The 12,500-nt window shown below is 32.7% G+C and overlaps 1 protein-coding gene across 1 annotated transcript in view; it reads left to right on the top strand.

The window, feature by feature from the left end:
- HELRODRAFT_159961 (hypothetical protein) overlaps window positions 1–167 on the top strand; it is a gene marked incomplete at both ends in the record, with an annotated part of 2,157 nt that extends 1,990 nt beyond the window's left edge. Inside the window, one exon of the mRNA XM_009017000.1 lies at window positions 38–167. Coding sequence (XP_009015248.1) covers window positions 38–167 — 130 coding nt within the window. The remainder of the gene's footprint in view (window positions 1–37) is intronic.
- Window positions 168–12,500: the final 12,333 nt, after the last annotated feature.

Genomic DNA, 12,500 nt, shown 5'->3' on the forward strand with positions numbered 1-12,500 from the left:
GATCTCAAAAGGTCAGGGACATGGCAGTGATTGACAGGTTGAAAGCAGCCAATCAGGAAAGAGATGCAGCCGTTGCTAGGGCTTCATACTTAGAACAGAGGTTGTTGGGGTGGAGTTATATTGAGGGGAAAACTAAACAAAATTTTTATTGTTGGCAACAATTTTGAATTAAATTTGATAAAACTTCTACACATCACTCGACGCACATACAAAATTTTTTCAATTTGTTCAATTTTTGAATAAATAATTTAACAAAAAAAATAAGTTAATAAATAAATAAATAGGTTAATAAATAAACAGACAAATAATTAATTACTTAATTAATTTTTTTTTGCAAACTGTCTAAAAAGGCTTTACGGGAAGGTAAAAATTTATATTATATTATAATTTATAACGCCTTTTCTTGTTAGTTTTTGAAATAAAAGGAATTGAAATGATTTTTTATTCAACAACCATTCAAAATAAATGGAAAATAAATGTTAGGATGGTTGAGATAAAACGCCAAGTTCGTCCAACCCAACCAGAATCACCTTTCAGAAGAGTTAATTTAAATATAAGTAATTTTAAATAGAAAGAGTACGGTGAAATGTTTTGAATAAATAAAAAATATAATAATAATATTATTATTATTATTGTCGTTTTGTAGTTTATATATATTTTATTATTCTTTTTACATAATAATTGAAAGTGAAATACCCATAGTTGGAAAAATAATCTATAAAAACGATAACATGCTGATTCTTAAATTGATTCAGAATGATGTCGTGTCAGACATGATCAGAAGTAAGTCACTGGATAACTTGAGAGATGCGACGGAGAAATTTGTTCAAATCGTGAAAAGTGAGAAAGAGAAACGAAAAATTGCAAACGAACAAGAAGTAGAAGCTATTTTGTTTGAGCGCGATCTTATACATAAGCAGGTTATTTGGTTGGCTGGTTGGTTGGTTGGTTAGTTGGTTGGCTCGCTGGTTGGCCGGTTGGCTGGCTGGTTGGTTGGTTGGTTGGATGGTTAGCTGGTTAGTTAGTTAATTGGTTGGTTGGCTGGCTGGCTGGTTGCTTGGTTATTTGAATAATTAATGAAATGACTGATTGATAAGTAGATTTTTTGATTGATTGGTTGTTTTGTTGGCTAATTGATGCTTCAATCATACTTTTACGTGTTCAATGTTAGTTAAGAATATTATTGATATTGAATATAGCCTACTATTAAAATGCACATTAAATTATTGGCCGACAGATAGATGGCAGTGAAAATAATAAATAACAATAATTATACAGCTAATAACAGTAATAATAATAATAGTGAAATAATGCTAATTATTATTTTAATAATTGTTAAAATTATTGAATAAATAATAGAAAATCGACCTGGAGCACGAGAACAAAAAACTCGTCGGCAAACTTCAAGAGGAACTGACGAAGAAGAAAGATCTCATGATCAAACAAGTTAATAATAATAATAATAATAATAAGAATAATAATATGAATAATAATAATATGAATAATAATAATATGAATAATAATAATAATAATAATATGAATATGACGATGACGACGACGATGATGAGGATGATTGTAATCGCGATCTATTAAAAAACCGATCAATCAATCAATCAAGCAATCAATCAATCAACTAATTATTTTTATATATTAATTAATTATTTTAATCATTATCATTAGAGAGAGATAGAAAAGGAGAGGGACGATTGCTTGAATAAGTTGTCGCGTCTACACGACGAATTGAAAAGCCTGAAAGTTTGCTACAAGTAAACTTTTAAAACACTTTTTTAACGTTTTCTTTTTTTCAGATGTGGAGGAGGCGTAGCCCTGAGTTTTAGTTTGGGGTCTTGAAATTTCCCGTGTGGGGGTTCCTCAAATTTTAAAGTGGGGTGGAGAGGTTGAAAAAAAAAAGTTGACGACCAAGTTTTTTTGGTTTTTTATTCCATTTTTTATTAAAGACAGTGCTTTTTTGAAAAATGGTTGTTCCTGTCAAATTTTGGTCAGAGATTTTGTTAAATTTCACTTTGACCTCATCTAAAATTTTGTTGTTGGGAACTCCGGCCCCAAAGACTTCTTTGGCTACGCCTCTGGTTGTTTTACAGTTAATTTAATTTTTCTGAATCGAATTTATAATTTGTCAGGAATTCATAAACGTCAAAATTTAATTAAAGTTTGCATCGACTACCCATCTATCCATATATCCTCACACTCTCAAATAATCCCAATTTTGTCCCAAATGTCAGCCTCCACGGGTCTCTCTCGAAGGAGAAAGAACTCCACCAGGAATACAACAACATGCTTGATAGGCTGCAGGATGAACTGCACAACAAAAGCAAGCAAGTTCGCCTTTTAACACAAGATAAGGAAGAACTTTTATCGAAACTGAAAGAATCCTTAAACGATAATAAAGGAGTGAGAGAGAGATGTACGGAGTTAGAGGGGCAGTTGACGAGAGAGAGAGAAGAAACTGAACAGTGAGTAGATAGTTTAATTTTGGGGAATTTTTTCGTACATTGTTCAATTTTGTATTTTAATTTTTGCGTTTTCTCTTTATATATCTATTCTTCCATTTAATAATTAGTTTCCTTCATTCATTCATTCTTTTATTCATTCTTTCATTCATTCTTTCATTCATTCTTTCATTCATTCATTTTTTCTAACCCAAGATTAACAAGATTGGTGTCTGTATTGAGAAGAAAATTAACCGACGCTTGATTGCCGATGTTCACCATTATTTGTTCACCCTTAATTGTTCATTCATATCTGTTCACTCATAATTGTTCATTCTTAATTGTTCACTCACATTTATTTAACATACTTGAGGCTGTTTTTTGATTACTTATAATGAATTGCTAATCTATTTTTATGTTGAAACCATTTTTATTATTTCATATTACAAAAATTATTAATTATGCCTTATTAAATTATTTTATAAAATAATGTTTTTTCATATTTATTTACTTATAATTGTTCACCCATGTCTGTTCACCCATGTCTGTTCATCCATGTCTGTTCATCCATATTTGTTCATCATATTTGTTCACTCATTAAGCTCACGTAAAATATTTTCGTTAACATTATGCAATTACCGTGTTGTTTGTTTATAGGTTATATCAGATTAACATTTAGCATAGGAAGCATTTATTAAAAAAATATAATAATAATATTTATGTAGCGCTAATTAAGTATTAATCCCAAAGGCGCCATATAATGTTAACCATATGGTATAGCGCTAAATAAATTAAAATTTCAAAGATGCTAAAGCACCATTAAGCTCACAAAGTTTCATTTTCATTGTTGGCACTTGACGAAATAAAAAAATGAAAATTATTATTCTTGGCTACTTGAAAAACATAGACTAAAAATTCTTATGACGATTACGATGATGATAATGATTGAAGTGATGGCGGAAACGATGATGATGACTGTGGTGAAGATGATGACGTCAGCAAGAGTGATGGTGCCGATGATGACAATGACCGCCAAAGAAGCATATGAATCTACTCTTCAACCAGACAATAGAATTTTGCAGAACATTGACGCTCCTTCAAATTCTCCAAGTATCTAAGCATTTGTCATTCAACAGAAAAGAACAGTGGCATGCACACGCACACACACGCACATGCACAAGCACACATAAACACACACACACACAAACATAAACACACACACACAAACATAAACACACACACACATTCAAATTAAAAACGGCAGGTAAAAAAAACTCTTGAAAATTTTATTTCACACGGAAAAAATATGCACAAACATAATTGGCATACGTACAAAACGTACACACACATATACGCACACGCACACATACGCACACACACATACAGGCAAACACATAAATACACACACATACAAACATGAAAAATGACATGACATGCACTTACAGTGAACACATGCTAACTCATTTGACACACTCATGCACGAGCTTCGTTTGTTTAAAAAAATAATATTTATTATTTATGGCTTGAAAGAAAAGATTGAAAAAATACTTGTCCAGTAACACACACGTACACACGTACACACGCATACATACACATACATATACATACACACACACACAAACCCATGTGCTTTTGAGTTAATTGTATGAAAAGCGCTATAATAATAATAGTATAACTAACAAATACACCGCACAGACATATATAAATACAAAACAAACAAACATGTATGTGTGTATATACGTACACGAAAATACACACACACACACGCACACACACACACACACACACATACATGCATTCTTTCCGCAAAATGTCTACCTAACTTAATTCACCTACGTAAGTACCGAACAGCCAACTTAGTAACTTAAGACCACTGTGATGCATATTTATGATTCACTTTCATCCAGCCTCATCCCACCATCTTCCATCATCATCTCACAATATTTCCAAGCGTACAAACTTCATTTCCGGATGGCCTAGTGGGATGGGATTAAAAGTCGATATGTACACATATACACGTACACACGCACACACTCACACACACACACGTAACACATACACATATAATACTCACACATATATCTGTACAGGTGGACAAATAACACTTAAATATGTACAAATACAAACACAAAAACACACGTTCTTAATAAAACATGCGTATGTACACATACAACACACATACATATTTACATCCGTACACACACACGCACACACAAACAAACAAACACACACAGGCACACAAACAAACAAACACTCATGTAGTACAGTTAATTAAACATCCTATTGATAAACATTGAATTTCAGAAATGATGAGGTAGAATGGAAAGAAAGTGCAACAGGCAAAGAAGAAAGAGTACAAACAAAATATTAAAAATCAGAAAAAAGAGAAAAACAAAGAGGAAGAAAAGGAAACGAGAGAGAGAAGGAGACGAGAGAGAGACAAAAGACGAGAGAGAGAGAAAGAAAAAGAGAGAGAGAGAGAGAGAGAGAGAGAGAGAGGAGAAACAACAGAACATAAAAGTTGTAAAAAATAAATAAAAATTAGAAAAAGAGAAGGTAGACGAGTGAATATTAAAAAGTGAAAAAAAATGAAAGAACAAGAAGAAATAGAGTAAAAAAAGAGGGAGAAAGAGAGAAAGGAAGAGGGAGAGAGAAAGAGAGAGAGAAAGAAAGCGATTCGAGCATCAGAGAGCACAGCAGTAGTATTTACTTTATAAAGGTATTAAGATCTTAACAATGGTATAAGGAGAGCTCATATCGGCACGTGCTCATACTCGCGTTTGTGTGTGTGTGTGTTTTTTTTGTGTGTGTGTTTGTTTGTGTGTGTGAGTGTTTGTGTGTGTGTGTGTTGTGTGTCTTTGTGTGTGTTGTGTGTGTATTGTGCTATTTGCATGTTGGTTTACAGGATTGCATAACTATGTCCTCAACAAAAAGTATGTTCTGTGTATTATTATATATACATTACGTACAAACGCACGTACAAACACATACAAACATACATACAAATATACAAACATACATACATACATACATACATACATACATACATACACAAACTATTTGAACTAGCACTTTTCATATTTAATCAATAACTTTACAACTGTCATGCATTCGTCTGAAGTTCAAACAAGATTTTAAATACTATCGATTCATTCATCAATTTCATCACACACACACATACACATACACACAAAAACACACTACACACCAATACATACAATACAATACACACACGCATACACACATACATACATCCATATCTACAAACCACATATATATATATATATATATATGTATATATATATATATATATATATATATATATATATATGCACAAACATACATATATCTGTGTATTTAGGTATTACGTTTTTTTGAATATATAATTTGTTGAACTCGATCGAACTTAATTTACCAGGTTGTTTCTTTTCTCTTTCAAGTTTTTCAATTTTTTAATTAGTTTTTCTTATTTTATCAGAATCAGGATTTTGATTGAGAAACTAATCGGAAAGTTGGAAAACTTGAAAATGCAAGGAATGTCCTGATAAATTTGGTCGAGTTCAACAAAATACTCATACACATACACATACATAGCAATACCAAAAATACCATAATGTGATTCATAATTTATTGTTATAATTCTCATAATTCATATTGTGAGAGGTAAATATGTAACTTCTTTGATGATTTGAGATGATGGAAGTTCAAAAATATTGATCAGTAATTATCGTCGAATATAAAAATATTGACGTATATGTATGTACGTATGTATGTATGTAAGTATGTATGTATGTGTGTGTATGTATGTATGTATGTATTATTATTATTATTAGATGATTTATATAGTGCCCATTAAAAGATGTATGTATCTACGTGTGGGTGTGTGTGTGTGTTTGTGTGTGTGTATTTAAGGTGTATGTGTTTATAAATAAAATAAAATTGTTACATCATCGTCGTCATCATCGTCACCAAAGTTTTGAGGTGGAAAATTACATGAGTTTTAGCATCTCATTCATACTACGATGAGATTTTTAAAACCTATAATTAATTCGGCAACAAAAAATTTGCTAAAATAAAACAAAATCATCTATGTTGTTTGATAGTCTGAAAAATATTGATTGATAGAAAGTTAATAAGTGCACAAATGTACGTGTGTGTGTGTGTTTGTGTGTGTATTTATGGATGTGTGGGTTCTTTTTTGTGTTTCAAAGAGAGATCATATGGCAAAACGCAACACATTGCTCAGACAGACCTATTATCAAATTTATTTATTCATAACTGTGTCAGTTTGTATTTCGTTGTGCAGCATTTCGTATTATTGAGTAACAGTTTGTTTCCGTGGGGTGGTCGTTTGTATTGTATTGTTGAATATTTACTTGCCTTTCTATGTATATTTTTTGTTTTTACCTTATATGTTTATTTGTTTCTACTTTTAAATATACGTCTGTAGCTCTGGTTTTAATTTACGTGTTTGTATTTATGAGAGATATCTGTCTGTGAGTATTTTCATTTGTTTTCTATACCATAATTTGTATTTTCGTATTTCAAACTCTTTGATTGTACTTCCATCTCAATGTACAATTTGTGATTTTTAAATATATCTTTTTATTTGTGTGTGATAATTTGTATTTCTAATACAATGTATGTATGTGCGTGCGTGTGTGTGTTTGTATGTGTATATGTGAGCGTGTAATACTGTAAAAACTGAACGCAACTAGGATTTGCATTCTCATTTTTTAAACTCTCAGTGCAAACGAAATGTGTTTTTTCGTAAGAAAAAAAATGAATCCATCCAATTTATATAACTATCAATATGTTTGCTTAAACTAGGTCGAAAAGATATTATTTGTGTGTGTGCATGCGTGTGTGTGCGTGTGTGTGTGTGTGGGCTTGAGCGTGTGTGTGTGTGTTTGTGTGTGTGTGTGTGTGCTCACGAAGGCATGTATATTTGTATGTAAGTTTTGAAGGATTGGAGAGGTTAAAGACTTGCATGAAGGATCACGTGCGCAGAGGTGAAGAGGTCAGCTAGAGGTTAAATGTCCTTGTGAAGAGTTAGAGAGAGAGAGAGAGAGAGAGAGAGAGAGAGAGAGAGAGAGAGAGAGGGAGAGAGAGAAAGAAGAAAAAATGGTAAAAGATGTTCTTTCATTTTGATAAAAAAAAATTAAAAGATCATAAATAATATATCAAAAAATAAGTAATTAACAAAAACAAAGAATAACAAAAGTCGATAATGAATCGTGGGATGATAATGATGATGATGATGACGATGATGATGATGACATGAAGTCACCCTATTATCTACAAGTCAATGAAAAAGTGATGATAAAGTGAACGACTGAGTGATCGATTGATTGAATGAATCAGCGAAAGAAAAAAAAAAGAATGAATGAACGAATAAATTAATTAATTAATGAATTAATGAGTGAAAAATGTGAAAATGAATGAACAAATGAATGAATGAATAAATAAATGAACGAAAATACATTCACGAATTCTTCTTCATAAATTAATATACAAACCGATTTACAAACACACATAGAAGCATTCAAAAAAGTACATCACATATGAAAAAAACACACACACGCAAACAAACATCAAAACATATACCCAAACACAAATATGCAAACATACAAGCACAAACAAACATACAAACATACATGCATACAAAAACACATACAAACATTCACATACAAACAAACATTAGCCAGAATGTTTGCCTTAACGAGAAATATGAGGCTCGAAGATTTAGCAACTCCACGCTAACAAAATGCTTTGTACGCTAAATATTTTATTACAGGCAAGTGTAAAAATTGAATGATGGTCATGATTGTGATGATTCCGACGATGATGATAATGATGACGGTGACAAACTTGATCGTGATTGTGATGAAAATCACATCCGCATAACAGCCTTCAAGTTTTAGATTGTCGACATTCGTATCGAACCTGGTGAAGGCGAGACACAACACTGGTAATCTACTATTTGAGCTAACTAATCTAATTACTGGCGGTCTAATTTACTATTGAATGAATCAATCTTTCATTCAGTCCATCAACGTTCATTCTTTCATTACAATCGATCCAATCTTACAAGTTTTATAGCAAGGACCCATCAGCAAATATGATCACATGCGTATGTTTGCGGTGTAGAACTATGAGTTTACATAGTATTGAAAAACGTATTAAATGCACGTGAAAGAGCGAATGTTTATGTGTACGTGTGCGTGTATGTGTATTTGTGTGTGTGTGTGTGTGTGTGTGTCCGATTCTTTTTTCACATGTTTTTATGAAGAAAATACGATTTGTATGAGATGAGAGAGTAGTGTTTGTTGACCTATTTTGTATCTATGTTTGTATTTATTGGTTTTTTGCTTGCATTTGTTTGTATGTATGTGCGTGTGTTTGTGTGTTATGTATGAATATTTTGTGTGCGTACGTACGTGTGAAAATAGCTGCACGTGTGTGTGTTTGAGTGTGTGTGTGTGTGTGTATGTATGTGAGTGTGTGTGTGTATGTGTGAATATACGTATGGATAAATTTAAGGATATTCGCAAGTGCTTATAGACGCGTGTGTATGTTAAATACATGCGGGGGTAGGTGAGCCCGAAGCATGAAAAGAGGAGAGATAAAATAAAAGTGAGAGTGAGAAAAAGGGAAACAGAGGAAGAGAGGGAGAAAGAGAGGAGAAAAAAAGAAGAGAGAAGGTGATGGAAAGAGAGAGAGAGAGAGAGAGAGAGAGAGAGAGAGAGAGAGAGAGCTTTAAAATTAACAGATGTCGTGCCGTGTGAAACAATGGATTTGTTTGAAGGAACTGAACTATATCCATACCTGTGCCTGATGATGCTACTGTTGGTTGGTTAGTGGTGACGATGATGACGACGATGACGATGATGATGATGATGATGACAACGATGATGACGACGACGATGATGACGTTGACGAAGATGATGAAGAGGAAGATGATGATGACAATGACGATATTGGTAGCCGAAAAAATTAAACAGATTTTTGTTTGTTGTGTATGAATAATGCAAAATTGTTCGTTTGTACGCTCAGATACAGCACCTACAAACATACAAAACTACTACATACAACGTACATACACATACAAATATACAAACCTACTACATACAACGTACATACACAAAACATACAGACATACAAACTACACACACTTTATATTTTTGATTTGTATTTCGATATTTCTTCATGTGGACAATATAACAGTTGATAATATTTGAGAGCGCTTTTGAGTAACTCTATAAATATATAAAAAACTCTATAAGGCACTCTATAAATGTTCCTATAATAATATTAATAATAATACAAACATACAAAACTACTACCTACAACATACAAACATATTACATACAAACTACACACACATACAAATATCCCACATGCAAACATACATACACATACAAATATATTACATAAAAACTACACACACATACAAATATCTCACACGCAAACATACATACATACACATACAAATATATTGCATACAAACAAACATGCAAACACTCCAATCAAACCAATCATCCGTGGGAAGGAAGCGATGAATTGTTTAACCATGGAAACACTTCCATGTATGCATGCAAATAAAAACATACATATAAACATACATACAAACATACATACATATAAACATACATACATACATTACACATACAAACAAACATACAAATGATATCGTGAGTAAACGTGACGACAGTTTAAATCAGGGGTGGAAAAACTTTTTGCTGTGAGGGCCGCATTGAGAACTTTGACCTTTGAAGGGCCACGTATGTATTCGAATAGTAAAATTTTTGGACTTTTTTTTTGTCTCGTAACATGTGGCTGATTAACTTTTTCATGGTCGCAATGTGATCTTTTTTCTGAACAAAAAAAACAAAAAAACAAAAAACAAAAACAAAAAAAACTCTGTCCACTTCTGGTTTAAATGATATATAGCTTTTTTGATAACATCCTGTTAATGTTGATAGTGACTATGGACGATGATAACGATCATGTTGTCGTTGTTGGTGATGATGATGATGGTGAGTACTATTATAAACTATTATAATTAAAAAAAAGATTATTATTATTATTATTACTATCAATTATTATTTATAATTATTATTATGTAGATATTGGTATTGTTAATAATAATATCTAAATCCGAATGGACGCTGACAAGAGAGGGTACAAATTAAAAGTTAGTTGGTTATTGGGTAATTTAACAGTTTTGAAATAAACGAGTATTTTGTAGGTATCACGGCCGTCCTGGAGCGGTATTGCTACTGTACTATTGATTTTGTAACGGTATTATAACGGTATTGAATTGATTGTAGTAGAAAAAAAAATCACACACACACAAACATAAACATTTACATCAGTCAGACACCTACATACGCATATAATGTAATAAAATTAATTTCAAATATCATAACCAATATTGCGAAGAGCGCACATTTAATTATATGCAAATGTATTCATGAGGTGAGAGTTAGTTCGTGTACAGCCATCGTACACGCACGCGTATAAGCATCACATACACACTTACATACACACACACACACTTACACACAAACACATACACACGCATATACGTACAGTGCGTGTCTAGAAACGATGGTAATGATGAGCTAGTTGTATAACACCTGTCAACGAGGTTTCATTGTTGCACACACACGTGTACAAATTCACATACTAACATGTGCATACACAAACAATGAACACATACACACACACACACACACATATATATATATATATATGTGTGTGTGTGTGTGTGTGTATGTGTGTGTGTGTTTATATAATAATAGTTCTTACTAGGATAGCGTGTTTAACGGTATACACAATGTAATTAACTACAAGTGTTAGCTAGGTTATTTATTGTGTGTGTGTGTATGTGTGTGTGTGCGCGCGTATGTGTATGTGCGTGTGTGAGCCTGTACATATATGTATAACTGTATTTATAATTATTTATAGAAGTTGGGTGTGTGATGATTTTAAAATCAAAATAAAAGTTCAATTTAATAGTAGTAGTATTAGTACTACTGCTGCTACTAATACTACCACTACTACTAATACTATTACTACTACTACTACTACTACCACCACTACTACTACTGCTGCAGCTACTACTACTTCTACAACTACCAATAACTATTACAACTTTTACCACTATTACTGCTGCTACAACTACTGCTACTACAACAACTTCAACTACTACTACTACTACTACTACTACTACTACTACTACTACTACTACTACTACTACTACTACTACTACTACTACTAACTACTACTACTACTACTACTACTGCTGCTACTACTAACTACTACTACTACTACTACTACTACTACTACTACTACTACTATTACTACTTTTGCTACTACTACTACGACTACTACCAGCACAGCAAACCCAGGCTTTCTCTATTATCATCTGTTCTTTTGTCTAAAAGTCCAACAACCCTGGTGCTTTGTCGTGTGTCATGTGTGCGTTTGTGCGTGTGTGTGTGCGTGTGTGATTTTATGTGTGTGTGCGCGTCCTTGTGTGTGGGTATGTGTGTTTTGTGTTATGTTGAATTTGTCCTTATATGTGTGTGTCGTATTTGGTTATATATGTGTATATTATTTGTGTTTGTGTGTGTGAATTTGTGTCGTGTTGAGTTTGAATGTGTGCGTGAGTGAGTGTGTAGGGGTGTGTGTGCGTGCGTGATGGTCATGACATAAAATGACATGATAGTGACGATAGTGATGAAATTTAAAGCTTGAGCGATAATGCTGATGACAATGATGTTCCTCCTTTCGATTTCCAAAAATTGAATTTGAAAATTTCGAACTTGGAAAAATAGGCTGTGGAAAAGTAATTTTTAACAAAAGTGACGAGGAGAGAGAGTGGAAAAAGAAAGAGAATATACACACAAACACACACACAAACAAACAAACATGCCCACCCTCACAAACACTCTCACACAGACACGACGCACAGCAAACACACTTGACTAAGAACAATACAATTGTTTTCACTGTATGAACTCAACTGCACGCGTCAACGTT

This window comes from Helobdella robusta, assembly GCF_000326865.2.
Source record: "Helobdella robusta unplaced genomic scaffold HELROscaffold_2, whole genome shotgun sequence".
Taxonomy (NCBI): Eukaryota; Metazoa; Annelida; class Clitellata; order Rhynchobdellida; family Glossiphoniidae; genus Helobdella; species Helobdella robusta.